The sequence below is a fragment of the Liolophura sinensis genome, chromosome 8 (assembly GCF_032854445.1).
Source record: "Liolophura sinensis isolate JHLJ2023 chromosome 8, CUHK_Ljap_v2, whole genome shotgun sequence".
NCBI lineage: Eukaryota > Metazoa > Mollusca > Polyplacophora > Chitonida > Chitonidae > Liolophura > Liolophura sinensis.
Window position 1 is genome coordinate 33,590,985 of NC_088302.1, and position 12,873 is coordinate 33,603,857.

The 12,873-nt window shown below is 37.9% G+C and overlaps 2 protein-coding genes across 2 annotated transcripts; one reads left to right on the plus strand and one right to left on the minus strand.

The window, feature by feature from the left end:
- Window positions 1–2,712: 2,712 nt before the first annotated feature.
- On the minus strand, window positions 2,713–3,531 carry LOC135473439 (succinate dehydrogenase assembly factor 4, mitochondrial-like). The gene is made up of 2 exons (XM_064753289.1): window positions 3,474–3,531; window positions 2,713–3,014 (listed from the first exon to the last, which is right to left on the minus strand). The coding sequence occupies exons 1-2, from the start codon at window positions 3,529–3,531 to the stop codon at window positions 2,713–2,715; spliced, it is 360 nt and encodes a 119-aa protein (XP_064609359.1).
- A 350-nt stretch (window positions 3,532–3,881) lies between these two features.
- Window positions 3,882–12,873, plus strand: LOC135472591 (electron transfer flavoprotein subunit alpha, mitochondrial-like). The gene is made up of 10 exons (XM_064752150.1): window positions 3,882–4,017; window positions 5,556–5,705; window positions 6,091–6,172; window positions 6,973–7,055; window positions 7,615–7,714; window positions 8,278–8,388; window positions 9,551–9,655; window positions 11,050–11,201; window positions 11,664–11,810; window positions 12,400–12,873. The coding sequence occupies exons 1-10, from the start codon at window positions 3,979–3,981 to the stop codon at window positions 12,430–12,432; spliced, it is 1,002 nt and encodes a 333-aa protein (XP_064608220.1). The 5' UTR covers window positions 3,882–3,978; the 3' UTR covers window positions 12,433–12,873.

Here is a 12,873-nt window from a genome sequence, read left to right on the forward strand (position 1 = left end):
GCTTTACCTCTTCATTGGTAACAGAAATCTTGATTGTTGATACATACTGGGGAGTTGAAATGGAAAGCGGCAAAACTAAAATTTCCATGAGTGAGCACACTAAAATACATGCAAGTAGAGGAATTGTAGAAACATAGTGACTAAAGGTGGATTTGAACTTTCGATTGTGAGAGGTTTTCTGCTGAAAGTTTCAGTGTAAGTTAACCTTGAAACTAAATGTAAGCTGGAAGAATTTACTCATCAGCCAGTCACCCTCACGAGCATTGCCATGGATTGGTGGAGTCTAGTTCGAACTAAATAAAGATTGGTGTGATGATAACGGCATGTACAAGTATCCTGCAGGATTTTTATCCCACATATGGAACCCATTTTCCTCAAGCCAGATAACCCTATCTTTTCACAATCCTTTTAGCCAAAGTATTCAAGTTATCAAAAGCCTTTAAGGAGCAGGCATGTCCCCCCAAATGCAACAAAGAGCCATGGAAAGGTGATTTTTGGTCCACCACTTGCTTAGTAATTAATACCAGAACATCAGCAGACTTAGTACTAGCTTCCATCAGCCTTTATCTGGTGAGGGTTATTGAATTGCTTATACAATCAATACTTAGACAACACATGCACCTCAGGCAAGCAAGTTTGTTGCACATGAGCACAGGTCTAGCTTACACTGGTTTGTACACTGTCGGCAGTGGTCAAGAGGTTAGAGTGTAAATTCAATCCCGAGTCTGACAACGCTAAAAAATAATCAGTTAAAATGTTGCACTCTTGGTACTTGTTTGCCAGGTGCTCAGCAAATTGTGAGTCTTAGTCCTCCCAATGTTTGCTTTCTAAGACTGTTTAGGACATTATGTCCAGCATCTTTGACAAGGCATTCCAGTGAAGCAGCAAAAATACACGTACACGTATGTCAGCATTAGGAATGATCTGCTGCAGTGCAACATTGTAGCAACATTAAACAGTACAACTGTCAGCAAACCAAATCTGCAATGTGCAGGTAACAATTCAGTTACCTTCATGTCATCAAATCAGATTTCAAATTGGTTGGGCCTACATGAAATTGTTTTCATTTCAGACTAAATCTAGCTATGTAGACATTCTAGTAAGGTGATTTGTGTGCCGAGAATAAAAAAAGAAACCTTTAGGTCACTATTAAATTAAAAGAATTACATTTCTCATCCGCTGTCTTTTTCCAACAAATGCCAAGACGACAAACATGACAAAAACTTAAGCAAGCGGACATGTCTCAGCCATCGTCAAGAATTTTGAATTAATTAGGGGCATGCTAAGAGACTGGTCAATGTTCTGTAAATAGTCTGAATGAAACCCGCATTCTCTTAGAATTAACATCGAACTGTAAAGGCCTTCTGGCCCAGCAAATAGGCTGTGGCTCTTCAGGTATGTACAGTCTAATCCCTGGCTTTATTGGCATATATAACCTGATCCCAGATTACGACTTACAGCCAAATATTATGGGTTATATGAATACGCTGGACTGCACTGGTGGCAGTTTTTACAACAAAAGGCTTACATTAATGGAAGTGGTCACTTTGTGACCTTATTATACATTTATGACAGAACTGGAAATGTGCCAGAGAGGTGAAGCCTGGACTTCTTTCTCACACTATCCATGACTGACCATACTGATATTTAAGAAGGGACGAAAAAAACGTAAAACTATGGTTTTTATAAATTTTTTTACTTCAGTGGCAAATTTAAATATAACCTAGCAACAGAAACAAAGGATGTGGACATCTCATTCAGGTCCAATAATGGAAGTGCATATAAATTGTTATACACAGAATGGCTTTAATAAGAAGTCCACTGGCCAAAATCTGGCATAGGCACAAAGTAAACTGATCAATGGACTTTTTCTTCCAGCCTTAACACACTTGCTGAAGTCAAGGAAGATCACCATTATCACAAAAGTTGTCTCGTATACATTTACTAAAAATGAGTTTCCAAAACTGATCTTTGCTATAAATTAGTTCAACAATTATACTTTGCATTATAAGTAATAACATGTTGATTTTCACACCAATTTCAACTCAAAAGAGAGCTATCCTAAATATATGTTACAAGCTATACAGCTGGACTCACACATGAAGACAACTCTTTAGCTGTGACAAGTAGCTGTGTCTGTCAATCAGACAGTCATATCCTTCAATTTTTAACATGAGATTCATTCACAATGAGGGGCCTGGGTGTAAGATAACATGGCTTTTTTACGGGATGTCGAGGCCACTACAAATCTACGCTTGTTATATTCACACAAGGGACATGCACACAACCGTTACTGAAATAAATGTACAGTACATGACTTTTTGGCATGACAACCCCAAACGAAACCTGGAGGAAACCATATATCCCTTTGTCTGGTACCAGTGGCAAGCCTCCTAACTTAAGGCTACAGTCTTAACCACTATTGAACACATGCTACAGGATGTTTTGCAAAAGTCCTTGACATCACTGAGTACTGGTATATTAAAAAGAGAATCTGTTCCCTAAAACAGATTGTTCCAAGATGCCTTAACTCATGCAGTGTCCTTTCTTTACAAATCCATCATCCCATTTCTGGCGACTTCTGCTTTGTGCGACCAGTATTCATTCACCACTGTATGTCTGGTCACATGACAGGCACAACTCAGACTATAATTAATATAGAAATACTCGATCCACAAGTAGTTTGTGTCATAAATGACATCAGGTGGGATGTCAAAAGTCTGTCACTCTGCCCTTTCTCTCCCAGTCTCCATATCGCGTTGGTTCGGGACCTCTAGGGCCACCGATTTCACCAGTTTTCGGGTTAACGTCATTAGGAAATCTTTCTAACGGTTCCTTCTCTTGGTTAGGATGGATATATTCCTGAGTGGCTGTTTCCACTTTGTCATCCAGTTTACCTGCTGGTGTCTTTCCCTTCTTCCTCTGTGTTTTAGAGTCCTCAGAATGGTGTCTTCGATTAACGGTGATCTCTGGTCTGACAGTAAGTAGGCTGCCTTCAGGAGATGGCCCGGTCACTGCACAAAAAAGCATTAGATGAAGACATCTCAGAAAAAAGAATGTACACAAAAGCTTTCATAATCAAAACCAAAATTGCAAAGCTGAAAAAAGTTTTCTTTTTTTTTAAATTTTTTTTAGAAGTTTGCATATTAAATAGGCCTACACGTACAAGTATCAAGATTTGGTTCCTTACTAGGCGAGCTTTATTCCAGGTAATGTTTTTGTGACTTTTGCCAAGATTTCCTTAAACTTCAGAAAGAGTTCTATGCTGATATTTTACATCAAATCAGTGTTAAAATTCATCATTGTTGACGTTTTGACCTATGCCGTTATAGCAAGTACAGTTTTATGTCAAACTAGGCCTCGTTATCTTGGCAAATTGTTTCATTTTTAACCATACATAGTTTATTAATTTTAAACAACAAAGCAACGCTTTAGTCGCAAAACCACACTTTGTTACAAATTATGTTACATACCAGAGACCGAAAATTTAGATCGCAAATTGTTACACAGCATCCTGAAGAAGGTTGACATCGTGATCTACGAAAAATCGTCTGCAATGACTACCCTCGCATAAAGTACCCGATTAAAGATGAACCGCAAATTGTCTTACGTCATGGATATCCGTGTACGTTGAAATTGTTGCTTTTTTTAATGGAAAGTAATCCAGAATATTGCGATTTATTCCAAGAACTGGCATGAGCGCGTCAAACTACGGATCCATGAGGCGGTTAATTGAAGTCAAGTAAAAACAAGCGTAAATTACAAAATTTTTATATTAGGTCCTCGGTTGGAATGAGCACCAGTAATGATGACGTTGCAAATACTGCACTTCACTATGGGGGCATTAAAGCGGTATATATTTTGACGGGGTAAACATTGGAGTTTGCCCATGTGAGCGTATCTGTTACCCAACAAGAGGTTATAAAACTTGTTTACTGGAAAGGGACGGGTCATTTAGCCAGGAGAACTCGAACGAAGATGTTCGCAACAAGTTGTAGGACCAGGCTTTCGCACTCTGTAAGTATTTCCAAGATTCAGTTCGCCCAGCTCTCTGCGTCAAATTGTGTTTGACCGTGAAAATTTGACATGGCCAGTTGCAGCTTGCAGCTAGGTTACATGTATTCTACTGACAGCGTCGCTAAAATCAGTGGGGTCTCAGGCTCAACTGGTTATAGACAACAATCAAACACACAAGAATGACAATTAAAAGGGGTAATGTTGGGGGGGGGGGGGGAATTTGAAATATATTTATTACGAATAAAATGGCTGTATGTTTCCAATGGCAGTGAGACTGACCTCCGGCTAACACGTAAATACGCCTATACTTAAAAGCAATTTTATTTTATCTGTCAGACAAGAGGATCCAGAAAAACTGATTTTCCCTCCCACTGATAAACGATACATTTTCCCTGTGTTGTACTGCCTCCAGATTTGTTAAAGAAGAGAAATAATAAAGATGGCCATGTGAGATAGTAAACATGAGTGGTGTAGCAGTGGTATGGAGAGGTAGATATGGGTTACCGGTGTACCTGAAGTCCGAATTTGATAGCAGAGCGGTTCATACCGCTTGGTACAGGTTATAACTGATACCAACAGTTAGGTATAGGCTACTATCTTCCTGCTGGTGTTCAAATGTGAAGGGATATACATGTAAATGTAACTACTGAAATCCATATGCCTTATCAGGGGTTGTAGATTCTTTTGAAAGGTTAATTATGTCAACTGTTGATAATGTGTTATATAATATCCCAGCATTATAATTAAAATGAAACCGCAAATTTGTATTGCACCAAGTGTAGGATATTTCTTCTTCCTGAATAATTGTTCACAATATTGGTTGTACGATGCCCTGCCCCCGAATCAAGTCGCATCATACTCGATCTGTTTGAGTCATACGTACACTGTGTTCTGTTCATGCAAAGAGTATATAATTTCCTTTGCAAAAATAAACATTGCAGTGCATTGTATTTTGTTAAAATGGTAACATATGATATATACATCACGAGACTACATGTACATGTGTACAAAATAAGGATACATGTATATCACTACAGAATGACTCTGTATATCCCAGTTCCCTGCACCTATACTCTAGTTTGGCTTCTTTGGCCTTTGACAATGTTACATTATATTTAAATGTATACTACGTTGTTTCCCACTCATAAGTGTCCCTTAGATCAAGTTTTACACATACAAATTACCACATGAAGTCACAGTGGAATCTGATGATATTTTAGTGGAATCTGATGATATTTCTGATATAGGGGGCCTCCGTGGTCAGTCGGTTAGCGCAATGACCCAGAAGCCTCTCGCGAATGCGGTCGCTATGAATTCAAGTCCAGCTCATGCTGGCTTCCTCTCCGGCCGTAAGTGAGAAGGTCTGCCAGCATCCTGCTGGATGGTTGTGGGTTTTCCCTCGGGCTCTGCCCGATTTCCTCCCACCATAAGGCTGGTCGCCGTCGTATAAGTGAAATATTCTTGAGTATGGCGTAAAACACCAATCAAATAAATAAATAAATGAATAAATATTTTGGATGTAAATTTGCTTCTTTCAGTTGAACTTGGTGCGGAGATTACAGAGCACCCTTGTGGTAGCAGAGCACAACAATGAGAAGTTAACTCCAGTGACCCTGAATGCCATCACAGCAGCCAGCAAGATGGGAGGGGATCTTGTCTGCTTGGTGGCTGGTACACAGTGTGCTAAGGTGGGTGGTACTGAATGTGTACATGGAAAATATTCAACAAGGTAACTTGAAGAGCATACATTATACATGTGGATACTGTTTGACAGGTGAAAGATTTTTTTAAAGGTTACTGTTTTTACTACCTTTCACAAAGTAACAAAACTTAGTTTTTTTATCATTCACATCAATAGCTTGTTCTGAATAAGAAAAAGAAATATGTATTGTTGTAAGATTTGACCATTCCATGGGGATGACTTAATTCAAAAGGCAGATCCTACAACACTGTCTATTGTTTTGTCATTTGAGACAGTAACAGGAGGAAATTGCTTGAAAATAGAAATGGTATTTCTACAGATTTTACTGAAAAACACAAACCGAACACGCTTTTCATCTGTTAATATCATAGGTAGCAGAAGAGGCCAGCAAGATCAAAGGGGTGAAGAAGATTCTACTAGCTGATAATGAGGCTTTTAAGGGGTTTTTACCAGGTAACAAAGCAACTGTCTACACATACATGTAGCTTCCTGCTTCAATGCATGCATAACACTTACTATTATTTGATGTTATGTTTTGGAATAGATTTGTTAAAAGAAATTTCGTCAAAGTGTAACATTTTCTCAGTTACATCAAATTGATGAGATTTCAGGCCTTCTTTCTTAAAGGATGCATGAAGCCCATGTTTTTTATTTCTTAATACAGAGTAGGTGATGGGAATTAACATTTAAGATTACAAAAAAACTTTTCTCCGCTTTCATTTCAAGCGTCTTTGATTTGATTTCATTGATGTTTTATGCTGTACTCAAGAATATTTCACTTATACAATGGCTGCCATCGTGATGGTGGGAAGAAATCGGGCTAAACCCATGACCATCTGGATGTTGCTGACAGACCTTCCCACGTACAAGCGGAGAGGAAGCCAGCATGAGCTGGACGAACCCAAGGCAACCACATTGGTGGGAGGTTCCTGGAAAATATGCATAAAATAGAGAGGTTAATAAGGAATGTAAAATATACCTCGAAATGACAATTTTTTTTCTCCTTTTTTTTTCGCTTATCATTCTTCATTTTCCTACTCTTTGTTTTATAGTTCGTCTTCATGTGTCCTTTAAGGGTTCTGTTAATGTCATCATGATGATGTAAATGATATAAAGTTGATGATTGTTTCTGCTAAGGAAGAGAAATAATGACAATACACAGTGTGCACAAACCAGACAAAGGATTTTTGTTGCCACCTGTCGTTGCATTCACAATATGTTGAAATGAAATTCTTTCCTGGTATAATTTTCAGAAAACCTGACCCCATTAATACTTGAATCCCAGAAGCAGTTCAACTTTACTCATATTGTCAGTGGAGCAACAGCCTTTGGAAAGGTGGGTTTGTAACACTTCTTTCGATTTGTAAGATGTCTGATTGGTGGGTTCAAACTCAACCTTGGGATAGTGAAATTGCCGATTTGGTCTGGCAATTTGTTTGACCTTGGTGACAAAAAACAGTTGGCAATGCTTGTATGGCTGTTGCACTGTATAACTTTCATTGAGTGAGCCTTGTTGAGCTGCAATTTTATGTGCATACATGTGTGTCACATGTGGAAATGTTTGACAGTAACTTGCCATATGTTGGTGGTTTACCACTGGCACTCTACTGGTTTCCTTCTCCCATAAAATTAGATGTACCAGCATCGAAGAAGTAAAAAATTATCAAGTATGATGTTAAACAACGGTCAAATTTTAAATACTTGAAAATACATAAAACTGACCTAATTTGTCATAATATGAGGTTATGAAGAAAATATATTAAATCCCAGTGAAATAAATGAACATGAAGTGAATATGTGTATTATTACGGTAATGGTAATAATGCACAAACTCTGTACTCTGTGTTTAATGGAGTTAGCTCATTTTGAATGAAGTCATGTTTTAATCTCCACAGAGTTTATTACCTCGTGTAGCCGCCAAGTTAGACGTCTCCCCGATCTCTGATATCATAGATGTCAAGTCTGCGGACACTTTTGTCAGGACTATTTATGCAGGTAAATATCATCCAGGCTACTAAATTGACCTCCCTATAATGGCTAAAAAAATTACGACATATCACAAGTCCCAAATCTGCTTATACCTAAGGCTGTAATATTCATTTTACTTTTCATTTCATTTATTTGCCACAAATAATTTCTGCAAATAATCTCATTTCTATGAATTAAATGAAGACAGTATAGTTGATTTATCTAGGCTAGATATCATGGTCATAAAATGGAAAATAATTTGGAATTTCTTGATGAACTATGTGATAAAGGTTCTGGACAAAACTCAACAGATTTTCACTTTGGAGGGCTGAAAAAAAGAGAGAGGAAGAGTTTTAATGTATTCCAGATGATGGTCAACAATCTTCTTTGAATTCAACAGATTTTACTTTGGAGGGTGGAAACAAATTTTTGATGATAATAATAACAAATGTGTGTGGAGGTATTTGTATTTCAGATTGTATTAACAAGTTTCTCTATGTTTTTCAGTGAACTGGGATATGAAATTCAGATTTTCTGTATATATGTATGATTTCATATTTCATGATATTCACATAGCTATTCCTTTGTAGGCAATGCTATTCAGACATTAAAGTCAAAAGATAAAATAAAGGTTGTAACAGTTCGAGGAACAGCCTTTGATCCTGCAGAGCCCTCTGGTGGGAATGGAGCCACAGAGAAAGGTAAGGGAGATCATCTGTGTGTTTTCATTCGTTTTATGTGACTTATGGTATCGGTATGCACACAGGTGTTACACAGGTAATACATGAATCATTCATGGTGAAAAAGCTGTGAAAAGTCAGAAGAAATACAGAGAGGTTTATAATACCTCCTGGTAAACTTTAAAATGTATAAAGCAAAGTGTATATATGGGTATTTTAGCGTGGAATACTGTAGGTAGATGCTTGATACCTACAAATGCTTGAAAAGTTGATCAAAGTTTCTCAATGAATTCAGACACGAAATTTGAAAAGGGACAGCATGCTCTCAGTTTTGATGCTTATTCTACAATTATCTTTATCATATGCTTTCTAAAATACATGGCCATTTCTTTATTTACAAAGTGAAAAGACAAAGAATACAAATCGTTGGGACCTAGAATGTTAGAAAAGTGCTATCATGTTGGGTTTTTGCGTCATTGTCTGGATAATGATAATAACAAATCTTTATTGTATCCAAAATAATTACTTTGCCTTGTTTGGAATCATTCTTAAAAAGGTTTTATGATGTTATTTATGTTACATTATTGCATTGCATACAAACTTTTCCCCAGCTGGGATGATTAACTCCTTGAACTTTTATTCTAGATCAGACTCTGCAAAAATTAGAAGAACTCAATCTCATTTATCCCTGTAATTCTTGTGTTGTGCAGTACAGTTTTCAGCTGCTGTAATTCTTCAACATTTTCGCACATTTGCAGTGTGTTTATTCAGGCGTATTCTGAAGGCACTCCACCTGTGCAGAGTGATAAAATTTTTATGATGGCCTGAAATTGGTCAGTCCAACCAATGTAGGTGTGTTTCCAAAATCCAAATATGAATGTTGATGAATTGCACTGAAAGTTGCTCTTTTATATGTGAAAAGGTTAAATATTGTAATGTTTTTGTAAAGCTGTTACCAGAGAAGGCTTAGTACACAAGGACATAATTGCACTTTGGTATAACAGAAAGTGAAAGTGACTTTAGGCAGCTTAGCGTCCTGAATGTACATGCACCTGTGTATGATTTCTGTTTACATGGGTAATACTATAACTGTGTACTGTTCCCACCATACATCTAATTCTGTCCTCTCCATACACATGTACATCTATTTCTGTTCTCACCATACATCTATTTCTGTTCACAGCTCCAGATGTGGCAGCAGACAGTGGACTATCAGAGTTTGTAGGACAAGAGTTGACCAAGAGTGACCGTCCAGAACTGACCAGTGCCAGTGTGGTCATCTCAGGAGGTAAGACCAGTGTTATGTCAGATGTCCAGGTGTGACCCACACACCTGTTACATTACAAATGTATTAGCCTGAAACATGATTTGTTTACATGTTTTATGTTGATGCAAGACTTTGATATTTATGTTACTTGTCATGTTACCCTTTTATTAATGTGTTGAAAGATGTGGAAATCTTTGCCACACATCTGATTTTTGTAGAAGAAATAATATTGTTACATTTTAATCTTCAACTGCTGTAGGTAAAACACCAATCAAATGAATAAATCAACTGCTGTGTAGGAGTGCTACTCATGAGCCAGTGCGATATCCCTTTTCTGAAAAAAGTATGTATGGGATCAGCCATGTTTTTAGAGGCATCCCACCAATTGTCTGCATGCACGTTTATAGCATTTTAGTACCATTCTCACCATAAGTTTAGCCAGAATTGAAATTATGACTACATTTCCACTTTTATTTTGTCTTATCGCAATTGCTACGTTGGTTAGTTCTAAGGATTGGGTGTCAGTGATTTTCAAGCACCCAAAATACCAAACAAGCCACAGGCTCCGATAGCACAGTTGGTAGAGCATCCGCTGCGGGAGCGGTAGATCCAGGGTCAATCCTGCGTCGAGTCATACCTAAGACCTTAAAAGAGAAAGCTTCCTACCTTGGCGTTCAGCATGAAGGGGATAGTGCAACGACTGGTTGACCCATATCAGTATAATGGCTCGGGCAGGGCGTCATACTTGCCTTCGGTAACGCCTCTGAGTGAAGCAGCACTAGATAAAAGAGCGGTGGAAATCCGTCCTGCAACAAGGAGGCACATTACATGTACATGCACTCTAAGAATTCCTTCGTTGTCATATAACTGGAAAATTATTAAGTACGACGTTAAACCCCAAGAACTCAATCACTCGCTCCCTCCAAACAAGACATGCTATTAAAATACATTCTTTTCAGAGCGCAACAAAAATCTCCTTCACTGGCTGATTTGTTTTGGAAAAATAAAAATAAAAAAAAAATACTAAGTGATCCTTACTTCCATACTTAGACCTGTGATAGAGAATGAGCATGAGTTGTACATATGACATGTCTAAATCTGATCATCAAGGCTTTTTCAGTGAAGTATTCTTTAGTAGACTGCAAAACACCAGTCCAGTAAATGACTTATATGTGTATTAGAATTTAACCTCATTTTTCAGTTGCAGAATGAGAGCGGACACTTTTGACACAGTACATATATGCATAATTTTATCCTGCAAGTTCTTCTCATTCTGTTTTCACCATTTTGACCTCATTTTTCAGTTGCAGAATGAGAGCGGAAACTTTTGACGCAGTACATATACGCATAATTTTATTCTGCAAGTTCTTCTTATTCTGTTTTCTCCATTTTTAACCTCTTCTGTTTTTATCCAGGCCGTGGGTTGAAGAATGGTGAGAACTTCCAGATGTTGTACGATCTTGCTGACAAGATGGGAGCTGCTGTGGGGGCGTCCAGGGCTGCAGTAGATGCAGGGTTTGTCCCTAATGACATGCAGGTTGGTCAGACGGGCAAGATTGTCGCTCCGGTAAGTTTTTTTTTTTTTTTTTTGGGATCAGAGGAACTTAATTTCACCAATACCTAAATACCTAAGTGTTTGACTTAATACTGCAGAGTAATCTCCCCTTAATCACTAACACGATTATCCACACAGTATAAACATGTAGTGTAAATTTTTAATAGTATAAAATTTTACATGTATAGTGTCTTATTTTGACATACATGTGTTTACAGGGTGGCATTTTGTTGACGCAACAAATTTTATGAAGTTATATTTAAGATTGCTAAGAAAGTCACAGTGATCTGAAATGTGCAAGTTGGCAGCATGAGCAAATAAAAGTAACTGATTTATTATACTGACCATGTTTAAAAAATATAGTCTACATAGCCGTATGAGAGTTCTAAGGAGCTGTGAATTTGTTTGTGTGAGATTTTACTTTAAGGAGCTATATGCACTGTATTTAGTGAGGGTTTTTTTTCTTACTTGTAGGAGCTGTATATAGCTGTGGGTATATCAGGAGCCATCCAGCATCTGGCTGGGATGAAGGACTCCAAGGTTATTGTAGCTATAAACAAGGATCCAGAAGCCCCGATATTCCAGGTGGCTGACTATGGTCTTGTCGCAGATCTGTTTAAGGTGAGAAATGAGAAACCTGTTGATTATAATCCTACGGTGGATGACGTAACTTTCAGATATAGAGGTACATGTGTATTGTGTGGTGAAACGGGTTTAACCAATGGAAACATTCAGTAGTAGGGCATCCATTTCATTGGATAAGCTGTCTTTGCTTTCGGATCTGGCCAATCACACAAGTGATTGTGGAGGTTAACTTTGTAACTGTTGAGCAAGTGACAGTCACATGACTGTACGGTGGAACTCTTTATACAGAGAACCAAGATGGCCAAGTAATATGTCAAGGAAGCTGTCTCATCAAAGGCAGTATTGTCCATCTCATTTTTGGAATGAACGTGGCCAGATGGTTAGCATGATGGCACAGCACAATGACTCAGGACTCTCTAACCAATGTGGTGGCTGTGAGTTCAATTCTAGCTCATCCTGGCTTCCTCTCCTGTTGCACTTGGGAAGGTCGATCGATGGTTGTGGGTGTCCCTTGGGCTGGTGTGGTGTAAGTGAGATATTCTTAGGTACTGTGTAAAACACTGTTAAATAAATCAATAAATAAACAGAATGAATCCTTGTTGAGATTTATGTTTTATTATTGCAGGCTGTCCCTGAGATGACAGAGGCCCTGAAATAATGGCAGCACATGAAGTAACTGCAGGAGATTTTTCTATTATTGCATCATTGCTAGTTTATTCAGGGAGATAAAATGTCTGGTCTGCAGGATACTCAGGCTACGGGCCTACAGGGATATAAGTCCTCGGTATCAAAAGGCTAGATGATTGGTGGAAGAAAAATGGAAACTAAACACTTCAGATCTACCACAGTTTAGAACACTTGTTATTAAGCAATGTTGACGGACAGAGCATTGAAAGTAACCCGTACAGAAATGAAAAGAAGGGAGCCATCAAACATTTTGAAAATTGTGTGATGACTTCAAATGAACAATTGACCATCAGATAAATCTTTCGATCACAAATTAATGCAATTGTGTACATAAATTTGTTTGTATCAGATTTCTGAGTTACATTGTAGCTTGTAATTGACATCAAATACATTGAGATAGATACATATTTAA